At 41.2% G+C, this 23,971-nt stretch overlaps 1 protein-coding gene across 1 annotated transcript in view; it reads left to right on the forward strand.

Annotated features, from left to right (window-relative positions):
- The first annotated feature begins 1,843 nt into the window (after positions 1-1,843).
- The window catches only part of MAN2C1 (mannosidase alpha class 2C member 1), a 47,361-nt gene continuing 25,233 nt past the window's right edge, over positions 1,844-23,971 (forward strand). The window contains exons 1-6 of the mRNA XM_044660251.1: positions 1,844-1,953; positions 6,698-6,823; positions 10,289-10,412; positions 11,562-11,632; positions 14,712-14,889; positions 15,536-15,725. Coding sequence (XP_044516186.1) covers positions 1,844-1,953; positions 6,698-6,823; positions 10,289-10,412; positions 11,562-11,632; positions 14,712-14,889; positions 15,536-15,725 — 799 coding nt within the window. The remainder of the gene's footprint in view (positions 1,954-6,697; positions 6,824-10,288; positions 10,413-11,561; positions 11,633-14,711; positions 14,890-15,535; positions 15,726-23,971) is intronic.

Here is a 23,971-nt window from a genome sequence, read left to right on the forward strand (position 1 = left end):
ATGACTCTCATCTCTTTGAAATGACCATCACACATTTGAAGACAACTATGCTGTGTAAACCAGGCCCCCTCCCTCTTCTCTAACAAGGTTTAACCTTAGATACCTCATCCAATGTCCTACAGTGGAAAGTGGACAAAATTTGGAGTTGGAAAATCTGGATCTAAATCTAGAAACTCACTTCTCTGACTCTAAGCTCTAGGCCTAGGATTCCAAAAAATGGAGATGATTATCCCTACCTTTTCCACCTCACCCATGAGTTGTGAGGATGTGTGCTCATTTAGCTGCCTCTACTCATTCCTGCTGAAAAAGCCAACCTTTCAACTTGTCAGCATCCTCTTGTTGCATGGAGTAGAAGATGCTGTGTCTACAATAAAGGGGTACCCCCCCCCAGTTCTACTTTTTGAGTTATTGGCATCTCATGCTTTTACTCTGAATCACTCACTCCTGCCCTGAAGATGCCATAAAGGTGCTTTCTTTTCTGTCCATTGTGGGTCGTCCCCCCGCCCCCATCCTTTTTGGATTGTGGACATTTCCTCATTCCCTAGTCATTTTGACTCAACACCTAGAGTTTTGACTAAATGGAAGGAGGAAATGAAGGGTTCGTTTTTAATCCATGGAGGAAGGTATAGCTGAGCAGCTGATTTAGGCTCCAGTTATTGACTTGGGCATTGCTTACTGCCCACATGCTAGTTGGACAGCACCTCCTCAGGGATCTGGTACCTTCATCATGGATGAGAAAACCCAGGCCTGAAGCTAAAGTGACTCTGAAGCCTGGCTCTTGGGTTCTGGAGAGAGAATCCTTTCCACTTGTGTAGCTCCACTGAAGGAAATGCACCTTTTTTTGCAAGGAGAGTCATTTCAGCGGGTAGGAGTGGTGGAGATCTGGTGGGAAGGGCATTTGACCCCACCTGTAGAGCTGTAAATTCTCCAAGAAAGAAGCTGGCATATAAGATGAGCCACTGGGAAAGGAAAAGCTGGATTTTGCCAAAGAAAATCAAACTGTGTCGTAAGGGTGAGCCAGCCCTCCCAGGGCCCATGAAAGTTGGATTCTGGCATTCGCTACATGATATGAAACTTTCTGTATGCTCTCGTGGATGATGAATTGGATTTATTAAAGAAGATGGGAGTTGGAGGCCAAGTTCCATTTCATTTCAATCAATATGTATTAAGCCCGTACTATGCACCAGGCACTGTGCTAATCTCAGGACACAAAAAGGCAAAGCCAGTTTCTGCTCTGCTCAGGGAGCTTGCAGTCTATCCGAGGGGAGCCCCAAACAACTACAAAGCAGCAGCCCACAGGATGAACAGGATAGCAGCTATCACTGTGAACAATTCTTATGGGCAAGAATTAAGGGAGTCGGGAGGCTTCTGGTGGGACTGGGACCAGCGGCGTTGGTAGTGCCTCGGTCCGGAAGGATCTGGCCAGTGGCGGGGAAGAAACCCCTTCAAGGGCCTCCTACAGGTCAGCTGGGACCTCGAGGCCACGAGAGTTTGGCTAAGGGTTTACAGGGTCGGAGCTGGGGTCACCTTTCTGCCCGCATCTCCTAGTCCTCAGGACAAGGTGACCTGGACACTACTGCACAGCCGCGGGGCGGAAGCAGCTTCAAGCCTCCACTAACGGAACACATTAGGGCCCCGGACTAGTGGCCTTGGGCTGACCCGAAGCACGTCCGCATCTAAAGTGTGAAGGCTCTGGGGTGGAGGGTGGAACTGAAGGGGGGGGGGGCGCTCAGAACCTTTTGGGTGGCCCCGCCCCTTCGGGACGGCGCTTGCGCACAAGCGTGTACTGCCCTGCTGCTAAGCGGAAGGAGCCAGCCGGGCGACGGCCATTGCGGCTGCAGCGATGGCGGCAGCGGCCCCGGCCTTGGTGCTGAAGCACCGGCGCACCACCTTGGAACGGGTGGAGAAGTTCCTGTCATCCTGCTACTTCACCGACTGCAACCTATGGGGCAGGTGAGACATCAGTGGGCCTGAGGACAGATGGCGAGCGCCCCGGGCTGGGGAGGCCCAGCCGGGTTTTGGCCTCCCCTTCCGGGGCGGGGAAAGCTCTAGCCACCGCCCCCTCGCTGCCCCAGACATGCGGATCGTCTTTCTGGGTTGTTCCCCTTGCCAGCCCCTCTCCTCTCGGAAGGGAAAACTGAGGCCCAAGAAGGGGGAAGAGGCAGATCCTCTCCTAGATCTCTCATTACACCCCTCTGTGCGCCATGGCCAGCCCTCATTGCACTTTCAGTGAAGTGTCTACGGTCACTCGGGCGGCGCAGCCCCGTCTGGGGCCGGGCATCCACGAATATTGTCCAAAGGGCCTCCAATAGCTTTCAACAAGTTTGTTCCAACTGCTTTTACCCCCCCCCCCCCCAAAAAAAAGTGTTATTTGCCCCCGGGACGTTCACTCAATTACTCTGCTCTTTTAGATTTATTCAGTGAGTACTTTTTACATGAGAAACCCAGCTGTGTGATCCCTGGACAAGTCACTTAACCCCCATTGCTCTTCTTCGTTGGAACAGATACAATTGGTTATCAATAACAAAACAGAAAAAAGTTTTTTTGTTTTTTTTAAGTACTTAAAATAACTCCAATAATTTTTTGCTCAGAAAAACAATAATTTTTTTTGCTCAGACAAGCTCCAAATTAAAACTTATGTAATTATAAAATGTAAAATTTTATTCTACCTATAATTATGAAAACCAGATATAAAATTATAAAATAATGATCAATCATTTTTAGTCTGAATACCTTCTACTGACTTTGCAAACCTGTAGTGAAGCACAAAACAGATGGGTCCAACTGTCTTGGCTTTTTTCTCAAGGCTCAGACATTAAGTGAAACAGTAATAACTCATAATTCTATAGTATGGTAGAATTGATGGTGCTTTATGAACATTATGTCATTTCATTGGATATCAGGACAACTCTGAGGAGAGTACCAGCACAAAAATTGTATCAAAAAGTATCAGAATAGTTTCCCCCTCTTTCTATTTAAGTACTTGACTAGATATATTATGTCATTGATATAGATATGCCGTCCAAGGACACAGAACACAACTTCTCCATGCTTTCTCATTCTGTGATTTTTCTCCATATTCTCCCACAGATTTTTCATAGGCATCATACCTAACATGCTCAGGGCCATCCTCTAGATATTTTAACATCCTGTGAACATTAGTCTAGCACTCCACCTGTCCATTTGTTTCCCATTGCTCTGAAGATGAATAAAAAGCCCCCCAAAAAAGACTTCCTTTGTTAGTCATATATCTTTTGGATGATAGCTTTACCTGGCTTCTGACACATACTATTTATTGTTCCTACACTGCAGCCTACTTTTGCCCATCACTCATACCTCTGTGGCATCTTGGACCATGTGTATGTCAATTGTTCAGGGATTGTTCTATTATTCCATGGAGAGAGAGCCTGTGTAGTAGAAAGAGATCCAGGCTTAGAGTCTGGCAAGATCTGACTTCAAATCACAAGCTCAGTTTTTTTCTTCTATAAAATGAGGATGGTAAAACTTTTTGTGCTCTTTCTATAGGTTATTGTAAGGATTTAAATAAGACATAGTTCATAAAACCACTTCACAAACTCTAAAGCACAATGCTAGTTCTTTTTTTTTTTTAAACCCATTACTGTCCATCATAGAATCAACATTATGTATTTGTTCTAAGGCAGAAGGGTACTAAGGACTAGGTATGGGGGTTAAGTGACTTGCCTACGGTCCTAAATCCAGGAAGTATATGAGGCCGTATTTGAGTCCAGGACCTCCCTTCTCTAGGCTTGACTCTCCATCCACTGAGCCACTTAGCTGCCCCCATCAGTTATTCTTATTTCCTTATTTATAAGAATTCTAATACCAAGAAAAGACGCTTGGTAGTAAAGATTGGTTCAGAATTATTGGGAAGACCTTATTTTATAGTAGAAACACTGCCATGTTTGGAATGAGAGGATGTGAGTCTGTTACTTTCTGCTTTTTGACTTTGAGCAAGTCAGTAATTTCTATTGGACTTGTTTTTCTCGACTACAAAACAAAGAAATACAGGGAATGGGAGGAATTAAATTAGACGACTTTGAAAGACCCTACCAGATCCAAATTTATGATTCTCTGAGGGCACTCTATAATTTCTCAAAAGCAGTTCAGTCCAATCTCTTTTCTTAAAAGTTTACTTCCAGGTCCAGTTCATTGCCCAGATCTTGGTTCTGTCCAAAATACAAGTACATATCAGATCAGTGGGCCGTCCATCCAACTGCATGTTATGATCCAGATGATAAATGGGCAGTCTTCATCCTGTTGGTTTTATAACTTGGTTCAATTGCCCCAGAGGAATATGGAAGTGAAAAGTCAAGTAGGGAGAGGGTAGGAGTGGCCTTTAAAAGCTTAACAGTTGGCAGAGAGAGATAACAAATGAGACTGACTCAATGTGGACTGGCATGGAGTTGAAAACAAAGATCTACTGGAGTGGTTAAAGAAAGAAACATTCTAATAGTCTCTTCCTTGCCTTTGGTGTGAGAAGGTAGGAGATTCTGGGATATAATTATGTGATAAAAGGAGGTTATTTGATATGGAGGCATATTTTGAGCTGTAAGCATATTCATAAGCACATAGAAGCTCTAAAATGGCTACTTCACATGGCTCCCCCAATGAGAACTGGTCCTTTAAGGAAGATGATAAGCACAATCTTTTAGGAAGTGACAGACTTAGGGAAGTCAGAAAAGGAATTGAGCTATAAGAGGAGAGAGTAGAACCTATAAGATGTAAGAAGGAAAATTTAAGTATTTATAGATATATAGATATATATTAAAATGTGTGGCCGCCAGGAATCAACAATTTAGGTTGATTCCGTAATTAAATCAGACCCAAGTCAGCATCGGGTTGAAGAGTTTATTTACAGTCTGGTAGGTAAAAAGTAGGAATAAAGAGAAAAGGGGAGAGGCTAGTCCAGGCCAAAGGCCTGGACGGAGGGAGAAGAAGGTTATAAAGCTTAATAATGAAGCTGTAAGCCACAAGGCCCAACAGCCAGATAGGCAGAGTTTAGAATTGGCCCAGCAAGGCCAAGGAAGTCAGCCTAACTTACCCACGTGACAATATAGAGCGTAAGCGTTCTGTGGTCTCAGGAGATGCTTCTTCTTCCAGTTGGAGACGGCAACTGCCCCCACAGGAAGTTCACTAACTTACTTAAAGAGATAGTGTCTTTCATCACTTCCTGTGGTCCACCTCTAATTCAAATGGACAAATGGCAGTTTCTACATTGATTTGGACTGCCCAAAGGGCAGTCCCTTATTCTTGATTTGTTACTTATTGTCACGTGTGGGTAACTCGTCTCCCCTCCCCACTAAGGGAGTTGAGAGTGACATCATTAGCACGCCTAGGTTGAGTAGATTTTTTGACTATTAATGGGCTCGAGCTAATTCTATTTACACAAGAGTTGTTAGGGAAAAAGCAACATGTCACAAAGAGACCATGGAAGGATGCCCCAATGTGAAAGAGAAAACCCTGTCTCTCCTTTTGGCTAGAGTCCCACTTAGTGCAGTAGTAAAAGTCATCAAGACTGTACAGGTTGTCCCTCATTTGTGGAATGGCTGAACAAATTGCGGTATATGATGGTGATGGAATACTATTGTGCTATAAGGAATGATGATTTGGAGGATTTCTATATATAAGCTGGGATAATCTCCATGAACTGATGCAGAGTGAAATGAGTAGAACCAAGAGAACATTGTACACTGAAAGTGAAACATTGTGGAACAATCCAGTGTAATGGATTTTACTACTAGTAGCAATGCAATGATCCAGGACAGTCTCGAAGGACTTATGAGAAAGAATGCTATCTACACTGAGAGAAAGAACTGTGGGAGTAGAAACGCAGAAGAAAAGCATATGACATCACTTGTTTATATGAGTATATGATTGGGAGTTTTGGTTTTAAAAGATTGCTCTATCGCAAAAATGAATAATATGGAAATAGGTATCAAGTAATAACATTTGTATAATCCAGTGGAATTGCTCTGGGAGCAGAGAGGGAAAGAAAATGAATCATGGAAACATGGAAAAATATTTTAAAAATAGAAGAAAAATGAGAACCTGGCCTTGAATTTGCACTGAAAATATACTTGTTCCCTTCCTTTTCCCTATATAACATCTCACTTTGATGAGATGATTCTATTCATAACCTCCCTCCATTTTCCTTTGTATGGTTTCATAAATGAATTGACAATTCTAAACTAGTGTTGCCTTTGGCTGCCACATTTTCTTCTTTTTAAGGAGATCAATAACCACACAGAGGATAATGAAGGAAACCTAACAGGTTACGTGGCTTGTCCATGCAGGATCACACAGCTAGTCAGTATTTGAGGTAAGATTTGAATTTAGATAGATAGATAGATAGATAGATAGATAGATAGATTGATTTACATACATTTACATATATACAGACATACACCCTTACTTTCTGTCCTAGTAACAATTCTAAGGCAGAAAGGCAAGGCCTAGACAAAAAGGATTATGAATTGCCCAGAATCATACAACTAGGAAGTGTCTGAGACCAGATTTGGACCCAGGTCCTCCCAAATCCAGACCTGGATCTCAACCCCTGAGCCATCTAGCTGCGCCTCTGTGCACTCTTGTCTGAGTTCTTTACACATGCTTATACACAAACCTACAAATGTTTGATTATACTTATACATGCCTGTGCTTGTGTTTCTCTTCCTAGGCTCTATGGAGATAGCTATCCAGTGACTTCATTGTCTTGCTTCTTGACTCCAGAACATATGCCATATGAAAAGGCTATTCGGCAGCACTTCCACCCAGTCAAAGTTGGTGATACCTTTGGACCCACGTAGGTAACATGGGGCTTGGGGTCAAGGCAAGGGAAACATTTTTAGAACAAAAACCAACTGATAGAACATTCAGTGAGCCTCTCTTGCTTTAGTGAGGCTCAAGAATGATTGCTTGTCAATGTCTTTCCTAAAAGGGGACTACCAGAACTGGACAGATGTCACTGAAATAGCTGAGCATCTGAGTATTGGGAAATGATCACTTTCCTTATCTACATGCTCTCCTGGTCCCATGCTTATGTTGATGGTAATAAATACATTCTATGCTAGTGCAATTTGGTTTTGGAGCCTCAATGTAGAACTTTAGATTTGTTCTTTTTTTTTTCTTTAAACAGGTTTTCATGCCTTTTTGTTTTTATATTGCCTACATTTCCCCATTATCCTTCCTATGAGCCATCCCTTATAGCACAAGAGGAAGAAGAGAAAAGAAATTCAGCAAAACCATCCCACACTTTGAAAAAAATTTGATGCTATGTGCAATGTTTCATACTCATGGACCCCACTTTTACAAAAGAGTAGGGAGTTCTCAGTATTTTATAGCTTTTCATTGGGGGCAAACTTTTTCTTTATAATTTCATAACATTTAGTTTCTATTATTTTGTAGTTATTGTTCTTTATAGTTCTTTTGTTATTGTTCATACTGCTTATGTTTGTTCTTGTTAAATTTCATTTGATTGGTCTCATCCTATTGCACTAGTCTGTCAGAAGATGTTTCTGCCCCATTGCTCAGGCTTCTCAGTGTACTGGTTACCTGAGGGCACTGGAAGGACGGCAGGGGCTTTGAGTGTTCCACTGTACTCAGTTTTGACTGGTACAAATTCACAATGTGACAGAAAGCCAGAGGAGTAAGCTGGAATCAGACTGTGAAGGGCTCAGATGTTTGGAAGAAGAGTTTATGCAAAAGCCAGTGAGGAGCCCTAACAGTTAGCAACCAATGACTTGATGTGCTTGAGCTGTATGTGAGGAAAGGGAATGGCCAAGGATAGTCTCTGTTCTGTGTTTAATGTTTGGTGGCCTGGAGTTCTCAAAAACACACAATAAGCTCAATAAGAGCAAGGGTTAAGTCTTCAGTATTAATTTTCCTGCCCCTTATTCTGTGACCACTCAATTCTCTAAGCCAAAGTTTCTTTATATGTGAAACAAAATCTTTTCCCTACCTATTTCACAGGTGGGTATGATCTCTAAAGCACTCTAAAAATGTGAGCTATAATGCTGGGTACATGCCTGGGATTCAGGAAGACTTTGTGACAAATCCCTGAGGCTGCTTGAGAACAGAGATCAGGTATCAGTGATAGCCCAGGAAGATGTTTCTGCCTCATCACTCTGGCTCTGAATTCTTCACCATATTCACCTTTTAGATTAGGGTGGACCTTCCAAGTCCATGGTCCCAGTTTCACAGAAGGGGAAACTGGCCCTTCAGTGGGGAGTGACTCACCCAAGCAAGGTATTAATATACTGGAAGGCAGAACCAAATTCAGAATGGTTTTTGACAGAGTAGAGCTGTAGGACAAAATGAAATTAGAATAAATATAAACTGTATGAACGATAACGATGTCACTATAAAGAACACCTACAAAATGATGGAAATTAGATAATGGATGCACAGCATTGGTCATAGTAAGCATGAAGGCCATTTTGGAATATAGAAATGAGAAACAAGGCTGACAACTGAATTTCAGCATTTAATATTGTCAGCCATTTTCACTAGTCCAGACTTACCCTATTCTACATGTTGCCACCAGAATAATCCCATGGAGACCCAGAGATAACTGTGTCAGGCCTTTACTTATAAATTTTCAGAAATTCTTTATCACCCCCACTATACTCCTAAGTCTGGAATTCAGGATATCCCATGATTTAGGCCTACTGCCTTCCTATCTAGTCTTATGTCTTATGGAGGAACTTTCTTTTCTAGTGGAGCCATATTCCTAACTTTCCAACATTTAGCACAGAACTTTGACATAATAGGTGTTTACTAAATCCTGGCCAATTTTTCTTCTCCCTACTTCTTTAAGTATAATACCTTCTCCCCTTCTTCCCATCTAGGATTTAGAACTGGAAAGGTCTTTAGAGAACATGCAGCTCTTTCTGTTTTAGATGAAGAAATTGGGGTTCATGGATGTGACGCGAACTTCTTACAGTCAGGAAGTAGCAGAGCCTAGATTCAAAGGCACACCCTTTCATTACAAACCCATTGTGCTTTCTTCTGGACTCAGCCGCCAGACCAGACTGCTCCATCTGAAGATAGTGCAAACTTAAATCACTTTTATTCTTCCCAGGTGCGGGGGGTGAGGGGGGTGGGTGGTATGACCTTTTTGGTTGGGTAGGAGAGCTGGACCAGCTAAGAGCTTCTCAGGGTTGGTTATTATAGATTATTGTTAGGGAATTAGGCTTCCTTAAGAGTAAAAGGATTCCTTCTCATTTATCTCTGTCCCTTTAGCACCAATTTTTAAAGTGTTAAACACTTGGGGATCCCTTTTCAGGTGAGCTTGTGGCATTTCTCCCTAGAAGTGCATTGTGCCTTTGGGACCACAGCAACCATATCTATAGCATAGATGGTTTAAACTGCTTCCAGAGGAGCCCTGTCGCAATCACATTTGAAGCTTACTAGGTGAACTTATTTTGTGTCTGTTGCTCTGTCTGTAAATGACCCACCACAGTTTGCCTGCCCAAATCCTACCACTAAGTCTACAAGGCCCAGGAACTCTCTTAATTTTCTTCTTTATAGCACAATCCCAGACACCATGCTTATTCCTATATCTGCCTTTGTTCACATTCTTCCCTCTAACTTAGCGTTCTTTGTGCCATGGACTCCTTTGTCAGTCTAGTGAGGCCTAGGAACCCCTTCTCAGAATCTTGTGTGTGTGTGTGTGTGTGTGTGTGTGTGTGTGTGTGTGTGTGTGTGTGTGTGATTATAAGGAAAGCAAAGGTTAGTGAAAATAAAGATGCAACTTTTTTCTCATCTATAGACCCCCAAAAGTTTCGCTATGCCTTCATTCCTTCACACTTCCTTTCTAAATCTTTGGTCTTCAAGGCCCACTTCAAGTCTTACCTCCTCCAAGAAGCCTTCTATAACTTCTTTAGCTGAACTCTTCTGAAGGATCTGATCCATAGACTCTTATTCATATACTCCATACTTTAGCATTTGATTATTTTCTAGTTGTTTTGTGTGTGATTTTATCTTTTGATTGGGTTATAAACTCTAGGAAGAAAAGAATATTTTTTTGTTTGTCCTTCACAACACAGCACAGTTCCAGTATGCCTTAGTGATTGTGCTGCCCTGAGATGGCAAAGTCTTTGGACTGCAAGTTTACTAGCCTCCTCCATGCCCTACACTCTTGTTTCATGGTACCTGAAAGAAAGGCAGATTTCTATTGACAATTTAATTGAAATTGATTCTATGTTTCTCAAGCTAAAGTCCCTCCGCCCTGTGCCCTCTTACCCTGGCCTTTTTCTTTGTCTTGTAGATGGTGGACCTGCTGGTTCCGAGTAGAACTGACTATCCCTAAATCTTGGATAGGTCATGAAGTTCACTTTCGCTGGGAGAGTGATGGAGAAGGCTTATTGTGGAAGAATGGGGAACCAGTCCAGGTGAGACAGCAAATATGAATCCTTCCCAGGATTACACAACTGAACACTGCCAAGAAAAGTTTAAAGTTCCTGCCTCCAAAGAACAAGGGAACTGGGAGGCCCAAAAGTTGCTCAGTACCCTTGTTGATGGGGAATGGTCTGGATTTCATATGCCTTGTAGTTGAGAGTCTGGTATCACTTCTTTTTTTTTTTTTTTTTAAACCCTTAACTTCTGTGTATTGTCTTGTAGGTGGAAGAGTGGTAAAGGTGGGCAGTGGGGGGTCAAGTGACTTGCCCAGGATCACACAGCTGGGAAGTGTCTGAGGCTGGATTTGAACCTAGGATCTCCCGTCTCTAGGCCTGACTCTCAATCCACTGAGCTACCCAGCTGCCCCTATCACTTCTTAACCATCATTGCTTTAACTGGCTCTCCATGGACTGGGAAGTTGGGGAGCTCACTGATTTCAAGATGGGGGCATGAGATGGCTCAGGACTGTGGCCTCTGATTTGCTGTTTGACCCTGGATGTTTCCTGAAAGTCGTATGCTGACTTTCTCTTGTTTACAGGTCTCCCCTACTTGACTGACAGCTGTCTTGAGGGGAATAATGACTACAAACAATTTGTTGTCTTGATCGAATAATGTAATTATTGGCCTTTTACTTGTATGTAAAAACCCTTTGACTTTTCAGAGTTTTCAAAACTGCCCCTAAATAGTTATCCTTGATCCTCATAAGCTTCCTGTGAGATAAGTAGGCCTAGGAGTAATTTTCCCATTTTATGAATAGAAAACTGAAATCTCATATCAACTAAGTGACTTGCCAAGGTTGCACAGCAAATCAGTAGCAGATTTGGAATCTCAGGATTCCTGAGTCAGGCTTTTTTCTATCATATTACACCTTAACTAGGCCACCTGGTTTCTTCCTAACTAACTCTGACTTTCAATAAATGGAATTTTATTGAATATTCAATAAGTGGACTGTGTGCAAAGGTCCATTGTTAGCTATATCCCCAATCTCTGAAAACTATTGATTTAGAGATGGAGAAAAGATGGATGGGTCAGTGGGAATACTGTATGGGAAATAGATGATAAGGGGACCCCCAACCATATCTGGGCCCCTATGCATTCATCTACTTATGTTAGCCAGGACCTGATCTCTCCTCCCCACCCAGGGTTTAACCAAATCGGGCAAGAAGACCAGCTACATCCTGACTGAGAAGCTGAAGGAAGGAGATCCCTGGAGGCGAGTGTGTATCCCTCGGAGGGAGGGAGGGAGTACCCAAGGTATCAGCCCACAAAAGCAGCAAAGCTGATGGAGTATGGGGTTTGGCATTGCCAGGTAGGAATTGAATACCAGCTAGATGAAGTTATAATAAACCTGTGTGTACCCAAATGTACACATGTGTACCCATCCACACCCACAACAATACCAACCCGTTTCTTCAGAAATCTTCAGGTTATCTAGACCTTGTACATTACCTACAAAACAAAATCCAGGTTGCTTAACTGGCCAAGAAAGATCCTCTGTGGTGTGGTCTTGCTCCACTCAATGTTTTCAGGTTCATTTTGTCCTGTTCATCTTTACTTACTTTCCATTGCCGGTCTGGATAAGCTAGCCAGTCACCAAACCCATCCCACCATTTCCCACTTCTTTCCATGCACATACATTACCCCTTGAGCCCAAAATGAATATCTCTGATGACATCTGAGGTACTACCTCTTCAATAAGACGTTCCTGATTTCCTCAAATACAGGTGCTCTTTACAATGTCTTATTCCTTTTGACTTCATTCATTTCCTCTATGTTTTTTCTTATTCTCACTTTTAGTATTCCCTGTGTGTTTCAATCCCCTGCTAGACTGTAAATTAATGGGAGATTAGGGTGGGTGGGGGCGGGATGGAGGTGACAGTGCTGTCTGCTTCATTCTTTATATCCCCAAGATGTGGAGCATGGAAGGCACTTAATAAGTATCTATTGAATTCCATTTGAAGTATAATGCAGAATCCATATACACCCATCCTTTCAATTAGTTAGCCAATGAATAAGCCTCTATTAAGTACCTGTTATGGGGCAGACCTGGGCCCTTTGTGTTAATGCCTTACATTCTATCAGGAAAACCACATGGATACATGTGAGCAAGTGCCAACTACATTCACAATAAGTCCAAAGAAGTCAAAAAGTACAGCTGCTGAGGAATTAGGAAAGGCCTCAACACAGGCAGTCATTAAACATTTATTAGATGTCTATGATATGCCAAACACTGTGTTAAGCTCTGGGGATACAAAAACAGATTAAAGACAGTCCCTCACAATCTAATTGGAAAAAGAACATGCAAAAAAATGTGTACAAATGGGGCAGCTAATTGGCTCAGAGGATAGAGAGTCAGGCCCCAAAGATAGGGAAGTCCTGGGTTCAAATCTGGCCTTGGATACCTCCTAGCTGTGTGACCCTGGGGAAGTCACTTAGCCCTAATTGGCTAGCCTTTATGGTCACTCTTCTGCCAAGGAACTGATACTTAGTATTGATTCTAAGACAGAAGGTCAGGGTTTAAAAAAATGTGTAGAAACAAACTATGTATAGGATTAGTAGGAAATAGTTAAAAGAAGGGAGACTTTAGGATTAAAAGGGTTTCTGGAAAGTACCCTGTAGAAGATGGAATTTTAGTTCAGCCTTAAAGGAAGCCAGGGAAGCTGGGAGGTAGAAATGAGGAGGAAGAGCATTCTAGGTGTGGGGGCCATGAGAAATGGAGGGTCGAGTAGGAGATAGCACTGGGAGCTGAACTTTTGTTACTTAACTTTCATTCCTGAGTTTCCCTTTTAAAGGTCCAGTTTTGGATCAAATGGGAAAACTGACTGTGAACAATCTCTAACGTGAAAAATTGATTAGATTTTTAACCAATACATAAACGACACCAGTATTTGTGCCAATGTCCACAGTGAAGAACTCACTGATTATGCCTCTGTGCATAATTTCTTGTTTCCAGGCCACTTAATCAGTGCCATCTGTTTGTCACATGAAAATGTTTGAACCTTGATTCCTACTCTAAAACATGAAACTCATGAAAACCAAACCTACTTGTGAAATACTGACTAGTATACTAGAATACATCCCTTGGGGTAAAGACTAAGTCTTATCTAAATTATCTGTTTGGGCATCTAGCATAGTGTATTTCACATAGTAGGTGTCTGTTGCATTGAATTAAAATATGAAGGTCTATCTTTTTTTTTGAAGAGTAAGGGATTTAGGCAGACACTTCAGACATCATTGGAGCTGTGACCTCATCCCTGTGATCTCTTTTTACATGTAGATGATTCATAATTCATCCAACCCAGCTCATTTGTTTGACTCCTAGTCATGTCTTCCCGTAAATCTTCCATGAGGAATCTACCCAACTTCTAGAGCCTTCATTCCTTTCTTTTAACATTCCATCATTTCTGGTGCCAAACTTGGACTTTCTCTTCATTAACTTTCTCTCCAGTTATATAATTGACCCGCCTCTTTTTCTTGCCTTTTATGCCAATTTCCATGTCAGCATCATTGATAATATGCCACTTCTAGCTACTGTTTCTCTTTAGGGCCTCTGTAGTGTAAATTCTTCAGAGATTCTTCTGTTCAATTGTTTGCCACCATGTAACATCACCAGGAGAATATCAGTGTTTAAAAAGGTAGGGTTTGGTGGCAAATGAGTAGTCTGGGATAACTGACAATACTGTACAATTTCTTGAGTGTAATATTAACCCTCTCACATTGTCCTTAGCTTTGGGCCTCCTCCCCCCTGCTTCCTCAATGCTCTGCCCATCTGTAGTACCTGACCAAGACAGATGCAGTAAGAATAGGTAGCATTGGAAGGAGATGGTGAAATAGAGACAAAATGCATGAATTTGCTTGTTTTTCTTTCCTACTGGAGGTTCATTAGCTAGTGGTCAGTTTTTAGCCAGGAAATCTCTTAATTTGGTCTACATCTGTGATTCCATTGGTGTGGGGAAGTTTGATGAGGAAAAAAATCAGCTTTTAAATTTGTACTCAGAGAATTGCCTGAGCCATTGAGAGGTTAAGCAGCTTGTCTTGGGTCACATAGATTTTCCTGATTTTAGAGCTGACCCTGTCCATTCTGCCACATTGCTTCTTTTAATCAAAAGAAAACATTTGTAATAGCAAGATAATATTTGAACAGAACAATAGTTATTTGATGCTGCAGTTGTGTTATTTCCCTTTGCTCTGACTTACTAAGTCTCCCTTTTATCTTCAGAGTCCTGGGTCACACCCATTGCTTTCTCCCCCTGAATTACTTTTTACAGTTCTGACAATTTCTTCTCCTGCAGCCTGACACTGTATGTTGAAGCTGCCTGCAGTGGCCTCTTTGGGGCTGGAAAAGGCAGCATGATTGAACCACCTGACAGTGAGAAGACATTCAGTGTGACCCGGGCTGACCTGGCAGTGTTCCACCGGGACGTTTACGAACTAATAATAGACATGGAGATCCTCCTGGGCATGGCCAAGGTAGTTAATGTGCTCTTATATCACTTCTTTTTTCCATCATTGACCAGAGACATCCTAAGCACCTACCATGTGCCCAGCCTTGTGCCAAGAGACAAGGAGACCCAAGAGAATAATACAGTACTGTGGCAAACTATAACTTAGGCTGGATATTTGTAGATTTAAGAAAAAGGGGAGATAAATGTGGGTGAGAGTAATCAGTGAGGGCTTTGCTGAAGAGTTAGGCCTTGGAGGATAGTTTTATACAAGCAGAGAAGGGTAAAGGGAAGGGGACAATGATGGGCTGAGAGGATGTCATGAGCAAAGGTGGAGAGACTTAGATGAGTATGGCATGTGCTTGGTATGTGGAGATTAAGCTGAAATGGAAGGCATGTGTTGGGGAGCAGTGGGAGTTGAGGCTAGAGCCAGATTGTAGATGACTTTGAATGCCAAGATAAGGAGCAGTTTCAGTCTTTGAATAGGGGAATGGTAACAATGAAAGCTATTTTTTAAAGGTGTTTCTTTTGGAGAAAAAGGAAAATCAGGAAGAGAATGTTTTGTCCATAGACAAAACTTCCAAAAAGTGGTAGGATGAGACCCTCCTGAAAGTTTTCTCTGGTGCCTAGTAGAAGCCTTATCTATCCCTCTTCTGCCCTCCTGCCCCAATTAGTGCCTTGGGGAGGGCAGCCAGCGGAGCTTCCAGGCTCTCTACACAGTCAACCAGATGGTGAACGTGTGTGACCCAAATGATCCTGGTACCTTTTCGACAGCCCGTTCCCTGGCATCGGGCATCCTTCACCAGCGCAATGGAGACAGCCAGCACTTGATCCATGCCATAGGGCACTGCCATATTGATTCAGGTATGGATGGGGCTGGGCAAGGGGAGGGAAGGTATGTTCAGAGAGGAAGAACTCTTTCAGGGAGCTGGTAGAACTGGGTAGGAATGGGAAGGGAGAGACAAGGCAAAGATAAAGGGCACTGGACTGGGAGTCAGGAAATCTGGGTTCTAGACACAGCTCTGCCACTTAATTTATATGTAACCTAGTCTGATTACTTCACTTGTCTGAGATGTGATTTCCTCACCTTGCAAGTGAGGGGGTTGAATTAGATGAATCCTATGGTTCCTTCTGGCCCTAACGTCCTATGACCAGCTCTAAAATTCTATGTTTTGGCTTAGTGATTTTGAGGTCTCTTCCAGGTTTGACATTTGTATTTTGTGTTCTAAAGGTTCCTTCCAAATTGAATATTCTGTGATTCTTTGAACTCTGCTTAGTCCTGCACCAAGATTTTTGAGAGAGATTATTACATTTCCATTGTGAGCATTTCAGCCTCAGAAATCATAAACTGCTATAAACTAGGACCTCATTTATTGTTTTGTTGATTGTCTAATCTTAAGAAAGTGTTAATAATGTACATTTGACTTAGGAGTGTATGCACATATGTTTCTTCTATCCCCTCACTGCAACTCCCCAACAAGTTGTTAAATACTTTTTCAGCACATTCCTATATTGCTCTATAAATATGCTTGAGATCAGTGCAGATACATGGAAAGCTCAGAGAATAAAGTCATCACCAGACTGGGGGCCTAGTAACTAGGGGCTAACTACAATAATAATAGTAAGAATAATTTGAATTTATCTTGTCCTTTAAAATTTGCCAAGTGTATTATATCCATTATCATTGAACCATACAGTATCCCCACCTATTCCAAAAAGAAGTCTCTAGTGAGAGAGACTGGATCTAGAGCATGTTCCTTTGTATTGTTGCACTGCTTCTTTCAGGACACTGATGTGTCAGTTAACACTTTGGAGGCTTATCAGCCAGTAGTGAATGCCTTATATAGATTAGTAAGGGTAGGACAAAAGAAGCAGAAGCTGTGGTTCCTGACCTCAGGAAGCAGAGAATACAAAGGAGTCGTTTCATCTGCCTGTCCAGTCATTCAACATCTGCTGAGCCAGTTTTATGTAAAGCTTATGGTGATTCAGAGATGAATGCAAAATATTCACACAGAAAGTGTTTGGGAGAACTGTGTTTCCTCAAATAAGAATAGCGTTTTTTGACTTCCGTCTACTTGGAGCTTGGTCTGTATGTGAAGACTAATCATACAGCTCAGAATAAGAGCCCCAGAGGAAGTTGTGGCAGGGAACAAGTACTTGTAGGCAGTTTGTGAATACCTAGAGGAGATAGTCTTTGAGCTGAGGAGCTACAGGAGTCAGAGGGTAGAGCAGCTTTAGGAAAGAGTACAACTAAAGACTTGGAGGTCAGAATGGATGACCATGATATGTGCAGGGCAGGGTGAGACTTGCCTAACCGATGGGGAGAATGTGCCAGCAACCAGAGAACAGGTTAGACTGTGGAGGCCATTAGAAACAGACTAATAAAAAGGAACTCCAGTCACTAGAGGGAATTCTTGTGTTTCTTTTTACTTCAATGCTATGAATTTCTCATCTCATTGATGTAAGTCTTTCCTTTGGGCAGCTCACAAACCATCTGGGCCTTCTCATTCTGTGGGACTTGTCCATGTCCTGCAGCAGTCTATCCTCCACAAGGGGATCATCTAGCATGCTATAATTTAGATTGCAATTGTATTGGTGCTCAGGGTGGCACTTGCTCTGCTGTGCCATTTTTTCTTTGCAATTCTTTTTTGGTAATATGTTATTCCCTTTTCATACTTACCCGTCTCTCCACTGAGTTTCCTAAAAGTGAGAAATTTGTTTTTTGTTTATGAGCAAGAAGATAATTATGCACTTTCTTTTTAAGAATATCTACTGTGGAATAAAACTAAGCAAAGCAAATCAGTTCATCAATCAATAAGCAATGGGCTAAATTATATTCTATCAGAGGAGATGATACATACATATGTAGATAGATACAAAAGCAATATAAAATAAATAAAAGATAATTTAGGAAGAGAGGAAACCAGGATTTGGGGGGAATTAGGAAAGGATTCATGGAGAAAGTCATGTTTGAGTCAAAGGTAATAATCTAAGCTGTCAGTAGCATATGAAAAAAAATGCTCTAAGTCACTAGTAATTAGAGAAATGCAAATTAGAACAACTCTGAGGTTCTCTTTCACACCTATCTGAATGTCAGCAATGACAAAAAAAGAAAATGGCAATTTGAGGAAATGTAGAAAAATAGGTGTAGGCATGCTAATGGACAATTAGTAGAACTGTGAATTTTTCAATCCATTCTGAAAAGTAGTTTGGAATTAAGCCCAAAAGTCATTAAACTGAACATAACCCTTTAACCCAGTTTTACTACCACCAGCTTTTATCTCAAAGATATCAGAGAAGGGGGAAAAAGAACCCAAATATACCAAAAATTTATAGCAGCTCTTTAAAAAAATTTTATTTTTATTTTCAGTTCCAAATTTTTTCCTTCCCTTGACCCCTTCTTTACCCCCTGAGAAATCAAGAAATACAGAGCCTTTTATACATAAACTCATGCAAAACATCTCCTCATTAGTCATGTTCCCCCCACTCTCCAAAAACAAGAAATGTAAAGGAAAAGCAAATGCTTTAGTCTCTACTCTTGAGTCCCTCAATTCTCTATCTGGAGATGGATACCCTTTCATATCATGAATCCTCTGGAATTGAAGTGGTTCATTGTATTGATCACAATCACTGAATATTTCACAGTTGATTGTCTTTATTATATTTGTTATTACTGCATAGATTGTTTTTCCTGCTTCTGCTTACTTCACTTTGAGTCAGTTCATAGTCAGGCCTTCCTTGTAAGTTTTTCTGAAACCATTTCCTTCATCATTTCTTACTTTGATTCTTCAGTAGTATTCTAGCACATTCATATGCCACAACTTGTTCAGCTATTCCCCAATTAATGGGCATCCTTGTCTCCAATTCTTTGCCACCACAAAAAGAGCTGCTATAAATATTTGTATACATTATGGGTCCTTTTCCTTTTTCTTTGATCTCCTTGGGATATAGACCTTCTAGTGATATTGCTGGGTCAAAGGATTTGCCCAAATTTATACTCTGTTGGACATAATTCCAAATTGCTCTCCAGAATGGTTTGGCTAGTTCACAGCTCCACCAGCATGCATCAGAGTACCTATTTTGTCATTTCCTTTTTCTGTTATCTTCTCTGATAGATGTGAGAAAATACTTCAGAGTTATTTTATTATGCATTTCTCTATTAGTGGTTTTTAGAGCATTTTTTCATTTTGATAGCTTTGATTTCATCCTCTGAAAACTATTCATTTCCCTTGACTATCAACTGGAGAATGGCTCCTATTTTTATAAATTTAGCTCAGTTCTCTATATATTTGAGAAATAAGACCTTTATCAGAGAGACTCACTAGAAAATGCCAACCCACCCCCACCTTGCCCTACCTCCAGTTTCCTGCCCTTATATTTTTGGATGTATTGATTTTATTTGTGCAAAAACTTTTTAATTTTATGTAATCAAAATTATCTACTTTACCTCCTGGGAACCTCTATCTCCTTTTTGGTCTGTGAACTCTTTCCCTATCTGTAGATCTGTCAGGTAATTTTTCAGTGATCATCTAATTTGTTTATGATATCACCCTTTATGTCTAAATCATGTTCTCTTGAGCTTATCTTGTTATCCAGTGTGAGATGTTGGTCCGTGCCTAATTTCTGCCAGACTGCTTTCTAGTTTTCCTAGCACTTTTGGTCAGATAGTGAATTCTTACCCAATAGCTGGGATCATTGGGTTTATCAAGCACTAGGTTACTGTGCTCATTTATTTCTATGAACATTGCTTTTTGTAATGGCAAAGAATTGGAAACTGTAAGTGGAGCTTATCATTTGGAGAATGGCTAAATAAATTTTGGTATATGAATGATATATAAAAGGAACATTATTGCACTATAAAAAATGACTAAAGGGCTGGTTTCAGAGAGACCTGGGAGGACTTGTATTAATTGATATGGAATGAATTGAGCAGAACCAGAGTCAGAACAATTTATATAATAACAATAACACTATGACAACAAGCTGTGTGGTGCCATTGATAGAGAGTTGGGCCTGGAGTCAGGAAGACCTGAGTTCAAATCTTAGACTTAGACACTGACTAGCTGTGTGACCTTGGGCAAGTCATTTAGTCTCTTTGTCTCAATTTCCATAATTGTAAAATGGAGAAAATAATAGTACCCACTCTCCCAGGATTGAGACAATATTTGTAAAGTGCTCAGCCCAGTGGTGGCATGTAATAGGTGCTTAAAAATTAACTGTTCAGATGATGATTCCAGTGGACTCATGATGACACATGCATATGTCACTTAACCACCCATTACACACATCCTGACAGAGAGGTGATGGACTTGAGATATGGGGGATAGCCAGTGCAAAAACAGAAAGGAGTTGGATGCTGCATATGAAAAACAGAGCTTAGTTTAGCTATACCATTGAATGCAAGGAAAGAAGTAATCTATAATGAGTTTTGGAAGATAGGCTTGGGCCAGGTCCTAAAGAATCGTAAAAGAGAAGCAGAAGAGCAGTAGGGAGCCACTGAAGTTTATTGAGTAAAGGAGTGATCTGTATTTAGGTAAGTCATGTTAGAGACTGTGGTGGATAGTTTGAAGTGGAGAGAGACTCATGGCAAAGACACCAATGAGGAGGCCATGGGAGTAGTTTAAGTGAGAGCTGTGAAAGCAATGAGATAGGGGAAAATATCAGAAATGTCCTAGAAATTTAAATAGTGAGATTTAACAACTGGTAACCTGAGTAAGATGAAGGAGAGTGAGAAACTGAGGAGGATGCTGAGCAAGGGAAATTGGGACACTTGTGTTGCTCTGACAGTGACAAGAATGGAAAGGTAGGCTAGATGCTGGTGAGAAATTGGGAGAAACTTCTTCAGGGTTCCATGTTGTCCTCACACAAGATGCCCTCACTAGCTCTAGGATTTCCCTTTGCTTCTCCACTGGAGGATCTGGAAGGTAGTGTATCAGCATAATCATGTCCTCTGACCACATGAGGGCATCCGATACTTCCAGGCCAGGCTCTGGGGAGAGAAGAGAGGAGAGGAGTCACTGTCTGCTCATTATAAACTTGGTGATGAGTTTTCTCAGCTCTGGGGGGAAGGGAAGATGTTTGGGTTAGGATGTTGATATGACGCGAATATGTATGTAGATGTTGTCTCTGGCTTCTCTTGGGCAGTTCTTTGGTGCCATGTCACCAAAGTTTGGTCATACCCACTCTGTCCCTTTAATTGCCTTTGAGTGCCACTCTACACCATAGGAAGAATTGAGATTTGAGAATGATGAGCATTTCACATTTTGGAATATAATTACAATGGAGTACTATTGTACTGCTCAGAGAAATCTACAAGAAGACTTGTATGAACTGATAGAGTGAAGTAAGCAGAAAAGAAGGGCTCTCCATTATCCGAAGACACAGACTAAGAGCTTGGAAGGCAGTCAGACTCATCTCATTTCCAGAGAACAGATGAGGAAACACACCTTGCTCCTTTCAGTAGACAGGTGGGAGATTACGTATGGAGTGTTGTACATTCGTCTGACACGACAGTCTGTTGTCCATTGGTTTTGCTTAAATGTTCGAGTGGTGGAAAAGATGTGTTTGGAAATGTCTGCAGTGTTGAAAACAGATGACATCAACACATTTTAACAAAGCTTTGTCTGAGTGGGATATTTATTTTTGATGATAACCGAGAGAAGAAAAATCATTGTACAATTTTCCAAAAGTAGTCCATCCTGATTTCTTCCTATTCTTTTCTGGGTTCATCTCATTAGCCATCTAATTAGACATCGCTAGTGTCTTCTCAAGGTATCAGTATGAAGGCAAAGAATTGGAAATTAAGGGAATGCTCATCAGTTGTGGAATGGCTGAACAAGTTGTGGTATAGGAATGTGAAGGAATACTATTATGTTGTAAGATATGAGAGGAATGAATTCAGAAAACCTGGGAAGACTGATAAGAATTGATGCAAAGTAAAATGAGCAGCATGTGGAGATCATTGTACATGGTAATGAACATGATGATTAGCTGTGAAAGACTTAGCTACTCTAATTGATACATTGATCTAAGACAATTTCCTAAAGTCTCATGGTAAAAAAGGATTTCTACCTCTAGAGAGAGAACTAACTGATGGACTCTGAGTGCATATCAAAGTATAATTTTCCCCACTTTATTTTTCTTGCTTTTCCCCTCAATATTGCTAACATGGAAATATATTTTATATATAATTTAATACGTATTACTTATAATTTCATGTATAATTGATATATTGTTTGTCTTCTCAAACAAAATAGGGAAGAAAGGAGAGAATTTGGAACTCAATTTTTTTAATGTTAAAAGTAAACAAATAATTTTTTTAAAAGCTATGTGAGGGCAGGGGGCATTTAGGTGGCTCAGTGGATAGAGAGCCAGGTCTAGAGATGGGAGGTCCTGGATTCAGATGTGACCTTAGACACTTTCTAGTTGTGTGAGCGTGGGCAAGTCACTTAACTCTCATTGTCTAGCCCTTACCTCTCTCCTGCCTTGGAACTGATACTTAGTAGCCATTCTTAGTAAGGTAAGGGTTTTTAAAAAAAAGCTACACATATCAGATGATCAGCTCTTTGTCCAACTGATTGGATAACATAGTCTAGACTAGTGTTGGAGAACATTTTAGAGATTGTGTGCCCAAACTGCAACTTCAAGCTGCCTGTGAGGTTCCCCCCACCTTTCCATTACCCAGAGAGTGGAGGGAGGAAGTGAGAAAGTGCTTGCTTTGGGCAGCTGTCAGAGGGGCAGGGCATGCAAAAAATGTTCTCAGCCTCCTCCATGTCACCTTGGCACCCATGCGACACCTTTGCCAACACAGGTCTAGACTGTAGACATTCTTCTTCCACTTGGCTTTTCTTGTATGGTTAATTAGGTCAGACTTTTTTTTTTAAACCCTTACCTTTGGTCTTAGAATCAATACTATGTATTGGTTCTAAGGTAGAAGAGCAGTAAGGGCTAGGTGATGGGTGGTTAAGTGACTTGCCCAGGGTCACATAGCTAGGAAGTATCTGAGGCCAGATTTGAACCCAGGACCTCCTGTCTCTAAACCTGGCTCTCAATCCACTTGAGCCACCCAGCTGCCCCCCAGGCCAGGCTTTTTTGAGTGATTATAGATCTCATTTAGGAGATTCTATAGAGTTCTGAGTTTTCGGTCAATCAGTATTCATTGTGGTCCACAAACAGAGGGATCTAGAGATCCTCGCAGTCTATAGGATTTCTCTTTCAACTGTCCCTTTAGGATTAGCAAATTTGTTTCATTTGTGGCTCTTCCCTCCCTAGTACCCTCTTAACCTCACCTCTTCCCTATCTCACTTGTTTTACATTTGTTTGATGTATTTCACTTAAGTGGTTTGTACATATATACTTAATTTTTTGTCTGGTTTACATAAGGAATAGGTTCATCTGATGCCCACTACCCAACCCAGCTAAGTGGCACAGTTGATAGAGTGCTGGATGGGCCTGGAGTCAGGAAGACCTGAGTTCAAATGTGGCTTCAGATGTGTGACTTAAGCAAGGCACTTAACTTTTATCCAGCTCGGTTTCTTCAACTGTAAAATGAGAATAATAATAGCACCTGCCTTCTAAGGTTTTATGAGGATAAACTGAGGTACTATTTCTTTTTTCTTTTAAAAATTTTTATTGATTAATTACTTTAGAATATTTTTCCATGGTAACATGATTCATGTTCTTTCCCTCCCCTTTTCCCTTCCCCCTCCCTGAGCTGACAAGCAATTCCACTGGATTTTATATGTATCATTGTTCAAAACCTATTTCCATATCATTACTATTTGCAAGAGTGGTCATTTAAAGTCATTGTCCCCAATCATCCCCATTGAACCATGTGATTGATCGTATGTTTTTCTTCTGTGTTTTTGCTCCCACAGTTCTTCCTCTGAATGTGGCTAGTTTTCTTTCTCATAAGTCCCTCAGAATTGCCCTGGATTATTGCATTGCTGCTAGTACAGAAGTCCATTACATTTGCTTGTGCCACAGTGTATCAGTCTCTGTGTACAGTGTTCTCCTGGTTCTGCTCCTTTCACTCTGCATCACTTCCTGGAGTTCCATCACTTCCAGTTCACATGGAATTCCTCCAGTTTGTTATTCCTTTGAGCACAATA

This window comes from Gracilinanus agilis, chromosome 2, assembly GCF_016433145.1.
Source record: "Gracilinanus agilis isolate LMUSP501 chromosome 2, AgileGrace, whole genome shotgun sequence".
NCBI classification, from domain to species: Eukaryota; Metazoa; Chordata; class Mammalia; order Didelphimorphia; family Didelphidae; genus Gracilinanus; species Gracilinanus agilis.